This window comes from Acomys russatus, chromosome 29 (assembly GCF_903995435.1).
Source record: "Acomys russatus chromosome 29, mAcoRus1.1, whole genome shotgun sequence".
Taxonomy (NCBI): Eukaryota; Metazoa; Chordata; class Mammalia; order Rodentia; family Muridae; genus Acomys; species Acomys russatus.
The window spans coordinates 35,690,778-35,706,343 of record NC_067165.1 but is presented as its reverse complement, the minus strand read 5'-3'; the positions used below and the strand labels follow the sequence as shown (position 1 = coordinate 35,706,343).

At 54.4% G+C, this 15,566-nt stretch overlaps 1 protein-coding gene across 1 annotated transcript; it reads right to left on the bottom strand.

Moving 5' to 3' along the window:
- Window positions 1–2,973: 2,973 nt before the first annotated feature.
- Window positions 2,974–14,146, bottom strand: Arhgef19 (Rho guanine nucleotide exchange factor 19). The gene is made up of 15 exons (XM_051171640.1): window positions 13,700–14,146; window positions 13,053–13,340; window positions 12,793–12,901; window positions 12,649–12,725; window positions 12,181–12,443; window positions 11,079–11,239; window positions 10,842–10,994; window positions 10,556–10,685; window positions 9,604–9,678; window positions 9,428–9,517; window positions 9,119–9,279; window positions 5,571–5,729; window positions 5,193–5,272; window positions 3,450–3,554; window positions 2,974–3,138 (listed from the first exon to the last, which is right to left on the bottom strand). Exons 1-15 carry the CDS (start codon window positions 14,115–14,117, stop codon window positions 2,981–2,983), a joined length of 2,427 nt encoding a protein of 808 aa, XP_051027597.1. The 5' UTR covers window positions 14,118–14,146; the 3' UTR covers window positions 2,974–2,980.
- Window positions 14,147–15,566: the final 1,420 nt, after the last annotated feature.

The following is a 15,566-nucleotide window of genomic DNA, read 5'->3' as shown; positions in this document are numbered from 1 at the left end:
TGGTCCAGCCCCAGCATCAGATAAACCTGATATGATAGCATATGTCTGCAGTCCCAGCACTGGGAGGTGGAGGCAGGAGGGTTGGGAGTTCAAGGTCATCCTGGACTATATAGGAAGTTTGGGGCTAGCTTGAGCTAGAGACCTTGTCTTTTAAAAAAAATAATAATAAATAGGGGGCTGGAGAGATGGCTCAGAGGTTAAGAGCACTGCCTGCTCTTCCAAAGGTCCTGAGTTCAATTCCCAGCACCCACATGGAGGCTGACAACCATCTATAATGTGATCTGGTGTCTAGTATGCAGGTGTACATGCAAGCAGAACACTGTATACATAATAAATAAATAAATAAATATTTTTTAAAAAATAAAAAGAAAGCCAGGCATGGTGGCGCATGCCTTTAATCCCAGCACTTGGGAGGCAGAGGTAGGCAGACGGCTGTGAGTTTGAGGCCAGCCTGGTCTACAGAGGAAGTCCAGGACAGCCAGAGAAACCCTGCCTTGAAAAACAAAACAAAACCAAGCAAAAATCAAGAGAAGGAACCTGCATAAAGAACATTAGAAAGAACCTAGGGGAAGGGGGACCCCGGTTCAGGTCATCCTTAGTTACACTGTGAGTTTGAGCTAGCCTGGACTACATAGCCCTGTCTAAAAAACACCAACGAAACCAAAGTGAGACTGGAGTGTGGCCTCGGAGGTAGAGGGAATCCTTTGAGAACAGAACTGGCAGGAGGAAGAACACAGACCACCCCACATTCCCCTGAAGCCTTGGTCCCCCATTCCTTCCTGGTCACCCATGGCTGCACCCACTAATTCTGTTCCTCCCCCTTCTCCTTTTTTAGGGGAAGCAGAGTCTCACAACATAGCTCTGGCTGCCCCGGAACTCACGGAGATCCTCCTGCCTCTGCCTCTCTAGTGCTGGGATTAAAGCTGTGCGCCTCCGTCCCTGGTCCCCTTCTCTAAGCCCTGAAGAAGGTCCCGGATCCCAACTGTTCACACCTAAGTGCCCCAGACTCTGCACCCTCTGGGTCAGCAGGGGTGCCTCACGCCTTTAATCCCAGCACTCGGGAGACAGAGGCAGGCGGATCGCTGTGAGTTCTAGGCCAGCCTGGTCTACAAAGTGAGTCCAGGATGGCCAAGGCTACACAGAGAAACCCTGTCTCGAAAAAAACAATAAAATAAAATACCCAGGGTAGCCCCCACCCAGCCTGGTTTTCAGGGTGTTCACCCGGCTTAGTGTTATTATTTGGATCTAAGTGCCCCCAGACACCGAGGTACTGAAGGGTCACAGCCTGAGGCAGTGTTAGGATGGCAAGTCCAGGTGGGAGGTGCTAGGTCATTGAAGTATGCCCTTGGGGGGATATAGAGACTCCCCCTCATCTGCCAGGCATGCCCGCCATGAATTACTGGGCTGCTGTAGGCCCAAAGCACCACAGCCAGGTGGCTCTGGACCGAAACCTCTGGGGACTCAAAGTAAACTTTTCTTCTTCTTAAGTTGATTATCTCAGGCATTTTGTTGCAGTAACAGAAAGCTACTACACTTAGTATGGCCTATCAGCACACATTTGCCTTGGATCAGTCCAGAAGAAACCACGGACCCGAGCTGGTCCAGTCACAGAGAATCCTAGAACTCCACCTGGGGATTCTGACGGTTTTCTTCCATGCTGAGCCCCACCCCCCAGAAGCCTTTGGAGGAGATAGGAAGAGCTGGGTGTTCACTGCCTGCAATGAGCCACTTGGTCCAGCCTTGCCTGAAGCTGTTTCCTTCCTCACTTTCGTTATGAGATCTCTGATGAGCTACAAAATCTGCAATATATTTTTATGTTCTTATTCTGGAGACTTATAGATATTACCTTTGTTTTTGTTTTCATTGTTTTCAGACAGGGTTTCTCTGTGTAGCCCTGGTTGTCCTGGGACACACTCTGTAGATCAGGCTGGCCTTGAGCTTAGAGAGATCTGTCTGCCTCTGCCTCCTGAGTGCTGGGGTTAAAAGTGTGCACCACCACTGCCTAGCTAGTGTTAGCTATTTTAATGTGTATGTTGGGTGCTGGAGAGGTGGGTTGGGGGTTAAGTGCACTGGCTAGGACCTGGCTTTATTATTATGTATACAGTGTTGTCTGCTTGTACACCTGCAGGCCAGAAGAGGGCATCAGGTTACATTATAGATGGTTGTGAGCCACCATGTGGTTGCTGGGAATTGAACTCAGGACCTTTGGAAGAACAGGCGGTGCTCTTAACCACTGAGCCATCTCTCCAGCCCTCTGTTGTCCTCTTCTGGCCTTCTCGGGTACTGCATGCACTGTGGTGCACATACCCATGCACATAAAATAAATCTAAAACCCAAACCAAAATGTTTTAAACCAACGAACCAAAACAAAACAACAAAAACACAGAATAAGTATGTCCATAGATGGTTTTTCCAGGCCAGTGATAGGGAGATAGTCTGCGTGGACTCCAGATGAGTCCACAGGCTCACAGCCGGAGGCAGAGGACGTGCAGTGGGACCAGGATGTACCTGCAATTGCAGCTCACTGTTAGCCACCAGGTACATGGAGTCAAAGAGCAATTCTCTCCTGAGACCCTGATGGGGCTCAACATGACTCCACCCGAAGCTCAGCCCAGGAGGCTGATTTTAGAGCCAGGCCTCTGATCTATGGTTGAATAGTTTCAAGGCCCCCTCCCCCCGCCACCCCAGTTGGTGGTGTTTTCTTGGCACAAGCTGGAAGAGGCAACTACGAAAACTCATGGAGTCACTTTAATGTTCAAGCCTGCTTGGATCTGACACTTGGAGGAGGAATGTGGCAGGTTGACACACAGCCCCACTGCCCTCAGCACCAGGAGACAGGTGACAGCAGGAACAGCCAGCACACTCCAGGCGGCCTGGGGCATATTTACAGAACTGTTACCACCCAGCGCCCGCAGAGAAGGCCCCAGACACACAGAAGCCCGCCAGAACCGGAGCAGACCCACCCGGGCTCCGGGCAGCATCAGGCAGGCGGGTCTCCCAGCTTGCTGCTAGCATTGGTAACCCTCTTGTTCTCTCGGAGGTTGCGCAGTCGAGCGCTGAGGCTGCTGATTTCCTCCACGTGGGCCTGTGGCACCCACCCCTTCTCACCGTCAGCCAGGCGCACACCCTCCAGCCAACCTAGGAAGGCACAGCAGTCAATATCAAAGGGCTGCCAGACAGGCCTAGGAGGGGAACACCTGGGCCTGATGCTAGCCTGGGGCCAGGTGACACTGCCATAGTGTTACCAGCTCCTGGAAAGGACCCCTCTACTCTCTGAGAGGTATTTTCCACTCTCCTCCATCACTCTCCATTCTCAAGCAGGAAGTTCCTCCTCTGGTCTAACCAGATTCCTACATGCTGTGGCTGACCATGCACAACACCCCCTGTGACAGATTGGTCATCTATCTACCCCTGCCTCACAAGGGCTGTCGGGAAGCTTTAGTTCTCACCATCGCTGGTCCGGGTCTTCACTGCCAGGATGTCTGTCTTCTCCAAGGTTAGCTCATCAGGCTGCAGGGCTTTGTAGGTCCTCACACACTGGACCTGGGGGCGGTCTGAGAGCCCAGAGAGGGTCCAGGAGTCCCCAGGTCAAAGGTAGGAGGCAGTGAAAAGAAAAAAATAGGGTAGGGGTGGGGGGGGTCACAGTTCCTCCTCTGCCCATCCCAGGCATGAGACTCTGGCCAAAGGCACTGGCCTCCCCAGATCACTGCAACCCCTTATGTTGACCTCTTAGACTCCCCACAAACCCCAGATGCCCACCCCATGCTGCGACACTCCTCTGCGTGTGTCTAAAGTTCCAAAGACCTCTCAAGACCCACGAGACACTGGACGCTCCGGCTCGCCTCACCACCCAGCCCGCTTCCCTCTCAGGCTCTGCAGCTCCAACCACACAGGGCTGCTGTGGGCCCTGAGCCACGGATGCCTTCTGCAAAGAGAATCTCTCTCCACCCTCGGGACTGTTTCCCAGCAGCCTCTGCTGACCACCTGTCTGGAGTAGGAGGCTTGTCCTCAGCCTCAGTGGGACTCAGAGCTCAAGCCAGAGAATCTGTCGCATTCTAGGCCTCATCTTTGTGACCGAGTAGAGGGGCAGGAGCATTGCAAACCAGTTTGAGCTGGGTGTGGTGGTTCATATTTATAGTCCCAGTACGTAGGGAAACTAAGGCAGGGGGTTCGCTATGAATTCAATGCCAGCCTGGGCTACATAGCAGGACTCTGTCTCAAAAAAAGGAAGGAGGGAAGGAGGGAGGGAGAGAAGGAGGGAAGAAGGGAGAAAGTGAAGGAGGGAGGGAGGGAAGAAGAAAGGAAGGAAGGAAGGGAGGAAGGAAAGGAAGGAGGGAAGGAGGGAGGGAGAGAAGGAGGGAGGAAGGGAGGAAGGAAGTGAGGGAGGGAGGGAAGAAGAAAGGAAGGGAGGAAGGAAAGGAAGGAGGGAAGGAGGGAGGGAGAGAGGGAGGGAGGGAGGGGGACCAGGTCTGGCCCAATTCCAATTCTGCTAGCTACTGGCTGTGAAAGAGTCTAGCAAGAAGCTGGCCATGAGGAGTAAATGAGAGTCTAGTCCCCAGCCCCATCCACAGCACGTGCTTGCTGGGAATGTGTTCTCCTGCCCATCTCAGACCTATAGCCCACCCCGCACCGCTGCTCGGACACCTCCCATGGCTACCTCCTGCCCATTGCCAAGAGCCTTTCCAACTAGATGTAGCCTGGCTTGCCAGTCTCATATCACACCAACAGAGCTGTCTCCATCCCAACGGAGCACCCCCTTTGCCCTGCTACCACCATCAGTCTAAACCCACCCCCACCCCCTGTATACACCAGGCCTATCTTCTTTGTTGTTGTTTTGTTTTGAGACAGAGTTTCTCTGTGTAGTTTCTGCAATTCTGGGCTCACTTTGTAGACCAGGCTGGCCTCGAACTCACACTGTTCCACCTGCCTCTGCCTCCCTGAGTGCTGGGATCACAGGTGTTATCTTCTTTGTAACTGACACAGACAGACAGACAGACAGACAGACAGATAGACAGAGACAGCTGTGGGCTCCAGACCCAGCTATGTCTAGCCAGGAGGACCCAGACTTCGCCTCTCTGGCTCTCCCTTTCATAGTCTGCAAGATAGGTTGCCTGTGCCTATGGAGTCGGCCTGTGCACCTTGCCCAGCCCTGAGTGGTCTTCAAAGCCACCACAGATGGCTCTGGGTCCTACCTTCCCCATCCCAGATGACCTCCTTGTCCTCCTGGGGGCTGGATGGACGCAAGGCTGAAATCCACCGTTGTTTCTCACTTCTAGGGAGGGGGAAGTGTGCTTATAACAGGCAGGGTGCAATGTCCCAGAACAGGGTTGGGAACAAGAGCTGAGAGAGCTACGGTTCGGTCCAGACATCCTGGGTTATACGCAAGGCTCCAGGCCTTTACCCCGGCCCCCACTGCTTCTCTGGCCACTCCGGCCTCATGCCACTTCCTTGATAGAGGGGCACAGAGGCTGGCGCCACCTGCCAGAATGCATCCACTGTTCTGCCCACCCAGCCTTGCACTCTGCCCCAGGGATAGAGCAGGGCCCTTGCTCGGGGTTTGGGGTACTCACTCGGTACGCGCCCTCAGCAGCAGCTGGTGCCTGGCACGCTGCCCGTGTAGCAGCCTGAGCAGGAACACGTGGCCTGGGATGCCCTGTAGCTTCAGGCTCAAGTCTCGAACCTGCAGCTCAGCCATGTTGGCATGGACGAAAACAGCAAACTTCCCAAGCCTGGAGGACAGACAACAGAACAGAAAGGGTCCATGGAGCCCGGGTGCTACCCCAAAGAGCTACCTCAGGGACCAGGTGAACTGACGGAGGGAGAAGGAAGGGTTGTTTGCTCTTCCAGGCCTGGTTTCACTGGGCGCCATTTCTCTATACCCAGTACAGTTCCCGTCAGGGAACAGAGCTCAGGGGGCTGAGGCAGGAGGATTGCTGTGAGTTCGATGGCTTGGGTCTCTGCTGGCAGAAGGTGATAGAAGCTCCACCCCCACCCCTTGCACTCTCCACATCTTTCGGCACCCTTCCCTGCCTCCAACTGACTAACTCCCATGAGGCTTTGCACCAAGTCGGAGCCTGGTGCTTCTGGGCCTGCAGGGGAAGAGACTGGGAAGTGAGGCAGGGCCCAGATTTGTTACCCTAGCTCAGAAACAGGGCCCAGCTCTCCCTGCAACACTGCACTATGCAGGCGCTCTGCTGGCATGTCCACCTCCCTACACACACACACACACACACACACACACACACACACACACACACACTAAAGTAGTGGTTCCCAACCTAACCTAATGCTAGGACCGTTTAATACAGTTCATCTTGTTGTGGTGACCCCAACCATGCAATTATTTCGTCGCTACCTCATAGCTGTAATTTTGCTGCTGTTATGAATCATGATAGAAAGATCTGGGTTTTCCAATGGTCTTAGGAGACCCCTGTAAAAGGGTTGTTCGTCAGCAAAGGGTTCAGGGCCACTGCGTTAAAAGGCACAGGTCCCTCCTTCCTCTGCCTTCCTGTTCTGTCATCTGTCCATCCAGAAGCACCTGCCCCCTCTTGGCCATCTATGCTCATCTGGACAAAAGCTTCTGGACCCTCCCACCACTTCACCCTTCAAACTGGCCAGGGTCAGAATGTCACCCCACCCCCACCCTAAGAACAAGCCCAGGCTCCACTATGACTTCAACATCTGCACCATCTTCCTGTCTTTCTTATTGTTTGTTTATTTATTTACTTAGAGGCAAGAGCTCACTCTGTGGACCTTGTAGCCTAGAACTTGCTATGCAGACCAAGCTGGCCTCCGTCTCTGTCTCTGCCTCCTGAGTGCCCAGGACTAAAGGTGTGTGCCACCATCCTTGCATGCTGCCTCTCCTTGTCCAGTGCACAGCCTGGCTTCACCCCCCACACTGCTGCTCTGCCACAGCTTTTCTCTCCCAACCACTTCCCTATACAAATTTATTTATTTATTTATTTTTTACTTTTTTGACACAAAACTCTTACTCTCTCTTCAAAACCCAGCTCGAGGCCTGGAGAGATGGCTCAGTGGTAAAGAGCACAGCACGTGTTGCTCTTCCTGAGGACCTGGGTTCAGTACCCAACACCCATATGACCGTTCACAACAGCCTGTAACTCTAGTTCAAGGGGACCTGATGCCCTCTTTTGGACTCTTTGGGCATCATATACACATGGTAGTGCACAGACATACATGTGGGCAAAACACCCATGCACATACAATAAATCTTAATTAAAAACAAGACCAAAAACAGCCCCTAAGTCTCTTTCTCTGGCAACTTTGCTCATTTTTAGCCGTGGTTACCTTAGCACATCTTTCCATTAAGATAACTGCCTGTAACTCCAGCCCCAGGGCACCCTAAATCTCTCGCCTCAGAGGGCACCTGCAGGTATCCACAGCCAGACGTGTAATTAAAACAAACCAAAATGACAACATGGCAGCTCAGGCTCGTAATCCCAACTCTCAGGAGTCTGAGTGTTTAAGTTTGAGACAAACCTGGACTATGTAGGGGGTTTCAGGTCAGTATGGAGTACAGAGGGAGACCGTGTCTTATCAATAATATACAAAACAAAACAAACAACCCAGCTGGGGCTTAGTGATGCGCACCTTTGATCTTAATGCAGGCAGATCTCTGTGGGTCCTAGGCCAGCCTGCTCTACACAGTCAGTTCCAGGCCAGCCTGGAGTTACTCTAGTGAGACCTGCCTCAAACCTAAAATGTTCAACAACAACAACCAACAAAACAGACAAACAAAAACAGCAACAAAAACAGTGACGCGGTTATCAAGATATCTGTCCACGGGCCTAGGGTTCCTGTGGACAGAGAACAAATCTCATTCATGCCGCCCCCCCCCCTTCATCCAGCACACAGCCTGGCGCATTACAGGGGCATGTTCCTGACTGAACGGTCAGCTTAAGATTTTCTCTTAGCTTAAAAATTCTTCGGGCTGGCCAGATGGCTCAGTGGGAAAAGGCACTTGGTACCAACCCTGGTGACCTGAGTTCGATCCCGAAGACCCACGTGATACAAGAAGAGCAGTGACTCCTACTAGTTGTCCTCTGACCTCCACAGGTGCACTGTGATGTCACACACACACACACACACACACACACACACACACACACACAAAATACAATACTAGAGCTAGGCAGTGGTGGCGCACACCTTTAATCCTAGCATTCAGGAGGCAGAGGCAGATGGATATCTAAGTTCGAGACCAGCCTGGTCTATACAGAGCAAGTTCCAGGACAACCAGGTCTCTTACACAGAGAAACCCTGTCTAGAAATACACCCCACATCCTAAATTTAAAAACAATTTCCAAGGGGCTGGAGAGATGGTTCAGAGGTTAAGAGCACTGGCTCCTCTTCCAAAGGTTCTGAGTTTAATTCCCAGCAACCACATGGTGGCTCACAACCATCTATATTGAGACTTGGTGCCCTCTTCTGGCCTGCAGGTGTACATGCAGGTGAAACACTGTATCCATAAATAAATAAATAAATAAATAAATATTCCAAAAGACACCTTTCCTTTTACTCTCTCCCCAGTGTTGTGCCCCGCTCCCCAAACTCTTCCTTTTCATCCTCCACACTAGGAAAGTCAGAGCCGTGGGCACTCTCCATACAGAGAAAAGCAGGGCATAGCAGGGCAGTAGGTAACAGTCTGGGGTCTGGCCATCTCCTGGCTCCTTTACTTGCTAGTGCCCTGACCTTGAGACCGACAAGGGGACCTGTTTGCCAGTGAGAGACTCCTTCTGAACAGAAGTGAACAGTCTATGCAGCACATCAGGGGAGCACAGGGTAGCTGCTGAGCATACACAAGCACTTGCTGTTTACCTTCATGGGATTACGGACAGATCTGGCTGGGCCTGTCTGTGTGTCTCATCTCTCCCCTAGGCTCAGAGCAGGGGTAAGTCTCCTGCACACAGTCCACCCCTCAACTCTGCCTGGTAGATGGAACTGCCTCTGTGTTTTTGTTCCAGTGCCCTCCAAGGCCCAGGATACCTGGCAGCTCAGCCTGGTACCAGCAGAAGCTCTGAGGTACCTGGAGGCAAGCCCTGCACAGGAGACAAAGGATGGACTCTCTGGTCTCCTAGGCCTCTCCCACCCGACTCACTCTTTCCTCCGGGACAGCAGTAGGCAGTCATTGAACAGGTGAAGGTAGACAGCCTTGCTGGACAGCTTCAGTTTGGCAGGCGGTGCGGCGGGCAGCGGAGCCAACTCCACCAGCTCCCCGTGCCTCACCAGCCAACGGGCCTGTGAGATCAGCGGGAAGATCTGGAGAGAGGGGTAGACAGTGGAGAGGCTGGTGAGGCAGGGGTGTCGGGTGAGTCCAGAGCAGAGAAGGGAGGAGATGGAAGGCGACTACCCTTGGCCTGCTCCCCTCCCCTCCCACCCCCAAAAAAGTAAGATTGCTTTTCCTTACTTTGCCCTCAAAGTGGATCTTCTTGCTCAGATGAATGAGTTCCTCCGTCCTCTTCATGGACTGCACACTGGCGTTGCATTCCTGCACCAGCTGGGAGTGGAATGAGGGGTTATTTGGGCTCCCACAAGGGGAAGGGGAAGCCCTCAGGAGCCCACAGCTCTGGCCCCTGAGCTCACCTCCTTGAGTGCACTGAAGGCCTTGGTGGCCATGTCCTCATCTTGGGAGCCGGGTGCCGTCCGCTTCAAGATGTTCTGGTAGGAGAGAAAGTGATAGCTTCTTGGGTGCTGTAGTCACTAGTAAGGTGTCCACTAGTTAGTAACCCCTCACCCATGTTCCTATGTGCCACCCTATTGAAACTCATTGGGTCGGCCAGATGTGGTGGCGTACGCCTTTAATCCCAGCACTCGGGAGGCAGAGGCAGGCAGATTGCTGTGAGTTCGAGGCCAGCCTGGTCTACAAAGGGAGTCCAGGACATCCAAGGCTACACAGAGAAACCCTGTCTTGAAAAACCAAAATAAAACAAACAAAACAAAAACAAAAAAGAAAGAAAGAAAGAAGGAAAGAAAGAAAAGAAAAGAAACTCACTGGGTCACACACACAAAAAGACATGAGAGTAGGGAGGAGAGCCACCTGGGAAGAGGTAGAGGCCAGTGGGAGGGGGACAAAAGGAAAAAAGGGGTTGAGCATAAATGACCTGTACACGTATGGAAATGTCACAATGAAACCTATTGTGTGCTGGGGCGGTGGTGGCACACACCTTTAATCCCAGGCCACACAGAGAAACCCTGTCTCGAAAACCAAAAACCAACCAACCAAACAAACAAAAACAACCAGAAAAAAGAATTCCCAGCACTTGGGAGGCAGAGGCAGGCGGATCTCTGTGAGTTCGAGGCCAGCCTGGTCTACAGAGCAAGTTCTAGGACAGCTAGAGCTATTACACAGAGAAACCCTGTCTCGTAAAACCAAAACCAACCCCTCGCCCCCGCAAAAAAAATCAGAAACCTATTGTGCACAATTAATATATGCTAATAAAAGACAATATAACAACAAAAACAGATGCTCTGAAAGGTGTCAGACCACCGGTGGCTGGCTACCCTCTCCCACCCCACCCTTCAAGAAGTGAGCTACCTCCACCAGCATCTTGAGGCGGGTGACCCTCTGGAAAGGTAGGATGAGGAAGGAGGTGAGGGGCAGCCGCTGGCACACAGGAGACTCCTCTAGGCGAGCCAGGATGCCGGGGAACTTGGGGTTCTCTAGGCTAGACAGTGGGCAAAGTGTGCTGTCAGCACTCCTGCCCCATTCGATGGGTCTTACATAGAACTTCCTCCTGGAAGCCCTCGCTTCAGAGTGACCCTGCCTCACCCAGTCCTGGGCACCTGCCCAAGCCCCCCTACCACCGCAGAGCCCCTCCTACAGCAGGCGTTGGTAGGTGCGCTCCTGATAGGCTTGGTTGGTGACATAAGGCAGGTAGACCCGGCGGAAGGCAGGGCAATGGTGCAAAACCACGTCGCACACGCTGAAGCGCAGCACATCGGCCTCTAGACGCTGTTCCAGGTCGTGAAGAAACCTGTCGGGAGGATCAAAGTCAAGGACTACTGCACAACTACGGACCTCTGTCCCCACTCTTAGCCAGGCCAGGTCACTCCCTCACCTCTCACTGGTGCTCTTGACCTCGGGCAGTTTGGAAAATAGCCACTGCTTGTCCTGAGCCCCCAGGCATTCGCTCAGCTCCACGGAACCTAAGAAGTGGCCCACAGCCACCGACAGGCTATGGATGTACGAGGCCTCTGAGGTGATCAGCTCAAATTTGGCCTGAGGGAGGGTGGAGGCCAGGTGGTAAGAGCAGAGTCAGGCCACCCGGGACCAAGGTCTCAAATCTCCCACCAAGAGGCAGCCCCTCTAGGCACCACTTCCCTGCCCCTTCTCAGCCCTTGCAGATAATCTGGCGCCAGGTGGGGCCCGGGCGCGCCCGAAGTCGCCAGCTGACAAGCTCGGTTACCGTAGGTCTTCCCTTAGGGCCTGCGTCATTCCTGGCACTTGGCTATGCCTGCACCTGCCTTAGCCAGGGTCTCAACCGTCGAGGGTGTTCTCAACGGCCCCGCCCCTGTGTTGCCTGACCCAGTTCTAGACCACACCTCCTCCCCGGCTTCCCACAAGCCCTCGTCAACCCCAGTCAACCCCCCCCTGTCCCTCTCCCCCCCCCCCCCATCCCTCCTGCCTTACAAGATTCTTATTTTCCCAGGTCCTCCCATCCACCCCTACTAAATCCCAGACTATCTGCATTGGCCCTGCCCCGTCGTAGCCTCCGCCCCTCCACTCCAATCCTGACTTCCCAGCCAGCTTCTAGGAGCCTACTTTCCCACATCTTCTCACCTGTCCTTGGCTTTGACGGTCCCTGGGCCCGGTTGAGTAGCCAGATCTACTTCTGGCCCCGCCCCCTGTCATAGGCTCCTCTCTCCACGTTATACCCTCCTAGCTTTTTCTCCTGGTTTCTCAGCCAGGCTTTCCTTCCCAGGTTCCCCCACCCCCACCCCCGACCCATTCTACAAACTTGACAGCCCCTCATCTCCCTCGGATCCCCATCTCCTGCTTTAGCTCTCATTCTATTCTAGGCTCTACCGGTCCGCCCTTTCCTGGCTACCCTGCTGGGCTCCGGAGTCTTTTCCCCCTCAGATTCTCCCACCCCTTCTCCACGTTGACAGCCCCTTATTTCTCACGGGTCCCCATCGCCTGCCTCTAGCCCCGCCCCTCACCTCCTGCAGTTTGCAGTCGCGCAGGCTCAGCGTGGCCAGGACGCCGCTGCCGCGCACGTCGGGGATGTCCTGCCACAGCGAGAAGGTGGAGCCTCGCGTCGAGCGCTGTGCGCGGAAGGAGCTGCTCGGGGAGAGGTTGGCGCGCGGTGGCCCAGGCCCCTCCTCTGCGCCCTCCGCCCCGTCCCCGGGGCCCTCCTCTTCGCGTTGCTGTCGCCGCAACTCGCGCGCGCTGGCCACGTCGCTGTACTCCTGGTAGAGGACAGCTGGGCGGGGTGGGGGTGGGGACGGAAGCTCATTTACCCACGCCAGAAACACTTATTGGGCACCAACTGCATGCTAGCCCACCTGCTAGTCACTGGTAGTGAAATTCTCTCCCTTGCACGCTGTCTCTACCTCCCAGATCCCCCAGAGCGGGTTCCCCAGTTTTCAACATCCCGGCTCCTTCCCCGTTAACCCCTCGGCACGTACAGTTTAGGAGGAAGCGGGACTGGCGCCGCTCAGTGGCGCTGCTGGGGTCCTGAGATGGCTTTTCGTCGGTATCCAGCCTAGGAAAGAGTGTCAGGATCTCTTTGCATCACTGCCCAACCCGAGCCCCAAGACAGAGGTGGGTACCTGGGCTCCAGCAGACCACCGTGGACCTCATTTGGATCGACAGGTGCTGGCAGTGGCACACTGTCCACCCTCATCTCCGCTCTTCGGGATTCCCTCACAGGCAGTTTCCCTAGAGAAAACAAGAGCTGGGAGTGGGCGCTCCAGAAAACAACGCAGGGCAGCAACCAGCTGATCACCTGAAGATGTTAACACGAGTGAGTAGGCTGTACTCTGCCCGCCTGGTTCAGGGTGCCCTCGCAGCCCGGGAGAATAGCTGGTACCTTCCTGAGTGGCTGCAGCACCTGAAGCTGAGGTTAGAGCCCTGGAGGCCGTGCTGCGTCCCAGGCGCAAGGAAGAATGAAGCCTGGTCATTAGCTCTGAGGCCGAGAAGCGCCTTCGCTCCTGTGCCTCAAGGACCCCTCTGATGTTTCCAGAAAGCTCCTGTGGCCTGGGCTCTTCTGTACACAAAGCCTGTTCCTGCGCAGCCCTGCCAGTCTCCAGAAGGCCTGTGGAGGTCTCTGTGCCACCGCTGCCGGTGGCCTCATTATGGTACACTTGCATCTTACGCCCTGGGGGTGGGGAATAAATTAACAGCTGTCACTCACTGGAGTCTGTCCCATCTTCCTCCATGTTATTGTGGCATGACCCTGAACATCAAACATGAGGTCCCCGGGGGGCAATGGGATAACAAGAGCTTCACAAGGAGAGCAGAGGGCCTGGTTGCAGAGGGCAAAGGGAACAGGGGCTGCCAGACTGGTTATGTAATGTTGGCAAGTCGCTTGGGCCCTATGAGCCATCTTTCCCTTGTCGCTAAAACTTACCCTGTCTTTTGGGGTATTCTGGAGTTTAAAGGGTTCAAAAAGAGCCACTTTGTCCCTCCCCTAGCTGCCCCCAAGGGCTCCCCCCCGCCTCCACCAGGGTGACTCACAGGCTGACTTCCTCTCTGAGCCACCGTGGCTGGCCCTGCGCTGGGGCTGTGTGTGCTGAGAGCTCCAGGGTCCCACCAGAGTTGGAGGCTGGGCACCAGGACAGTGGGGCCAGCTGCCAGCCCTGCTGGGCCTCATCCCTCCACTGGTGGATATACGGGTATCGAGGCCTCCTGAGGACGGCAGCCATAGCAGTCCTTGGAGAGGGTCAGGGGTCGCCAGGGACCAGCGGCTACCAGGAGCTTGTAGCTCCTCTGGAGCGATGGGGAAAAGGTCCACACACACTGGGCTCGGAGGCTGCAGGGTGGGCAGCTCCACAAAGGACAGGCTCTCCTGCTGGCACACAGCTACTGGGCGGCGGGGAGTGCCAGATGGTCCAGCCAGGTGAGGCTGGAGAGTTGCAGGTGGCCCACAGTCCATTCCTCCTTTGCTCTGCCACCCTCCTGGGCCTGCAGGGGAAAAGGTATCAGACCCACACAGATAGTACAAAAGAGAGGGCAGGTGGGCCACCATGTCCTGGAGATCTGGACAGACCCTCTTGTCCACGTACACACAGCTACACAAACTCACATGCCTATTTAGTAGTCACCAATATTAACCAGCACTTAGTGAGTAAGTAAGACCCGCGTAGCATCCCATTTACCCTCCATCGACCTCAGGAACTGATGTTGGAAGGAAGAAGAGTGAGGTGCAGAGGCAGTTATCTGCTAAACGGTAGAGCCAGTGTTCCCATATAGGCATCACGGCTCCCGAATCTGTGTTTTCAGCCACCTTGTACATTTCTCCTTATACACTGACACATGACAGGCTGATAATATACATTGTCACACAAACTCATGTTCCAACACACAGCCACACATTTTCTGGCACACAAAGTTTCATGGATAACTTGAAACATTCACTTTTGTTCTGTTTTGTTACACAGGCTTAGATGTTTTCTCTCAGTCACACACATACACACACACACACACACAAGCTTCCAGGTACACACACACACCAGGATGCAGATACATACGGCCCCCCAATGTCCTTGCTCTGAGGTCATCCACCCTCTTTCATATGCAGACTTGAGGCCTTCATGCTGAGTGATGCCTACACATTTGCCAGGCTGGCTAGGAGGTCACAGACTGTCAGGCGGGCCACCACCCAGATTAGTCCCTCCCAGGGTAGAGCAGGGAGATGCCCAATCCCCAGTTTGAGATGACAGAGGGGTTTATCCCCACCCCAGCTCCCAGACACTGGATTAAGCCAGGCAGAAAGGGCCGCTTCCGGGCACGACGCCATCCCCAGGCAGTTTGCCAGTACCTCAGGGCAGGATGATGAGCCCAGAGGTTCAAGACCCTCCAGCTTCCGCCCTGAGCCCTCTGTGGCCTCCCTCTTGCCCCTCACCTCTTCAGCTGAAGCTGCAGCCTGCTGCTGATGCTGCCTGCGTGCTCCGTGCTCCCGGCAGGGGAAGCCCTGTCTCTGCCCAGCTGGCTGGGGGAGATCCCACCCAGACAAAGAGTTTGATTCATCAAACCCTGTGGTGAGGCAAAGAGAGGGAGGGAGCAGGCAGCAGGCTGGGGCTGGGCGGGGGCCTACACTTGCCCGGCTGCTTTGTGGGCAGTCTGGGCAGCAAGGACCCCTGCAGAGGCCCCTTGGGCCAAAGGGGCAGTGCCCAGTCTGGCAGAAATAAGAGGGAGACCCAGAGAAATAGTGGCCCTGGAGACTACAGCTCAGGAGCCAACTCCGAGACTGAAGAAGAGAAGCGACAGAGGCTGAGGACGCTTGAGGCCCAGACACAGAATGAGACTGAGAACCCTGAGAATTTCAGACAGGTCCAGATACTCAGGCAGATGGGAAGTTCAGAAAACAAACAAACAAACAAAA

Excerpts from the sequence above, each read along its gene's own strand:
- Arhgef19 (XM_051171640.1), bottom strand. The coding sequence starts at position 14,117 with ATGGACTGTGGGCCACCTGCAACTCTCCAGCCTCACCTGGCTGGACCA. Across the intron at positions 12,902-13,052 it reads TGCTGCAGCCACTCAGGAAG|GGAAACTGCCTGTGAGGGAA; the intron begins GTACCAGCTATT and ends TGTTTTCTCTAG. Across the intron at positions 5,730-9,118 it reads CTGCTGTCCCGGAGGAAAGA|GCTTGGGAAGTTTGCTGTTT; the intron begins GTGAGTCGGGTG and ends TCTGTCCTCCAG.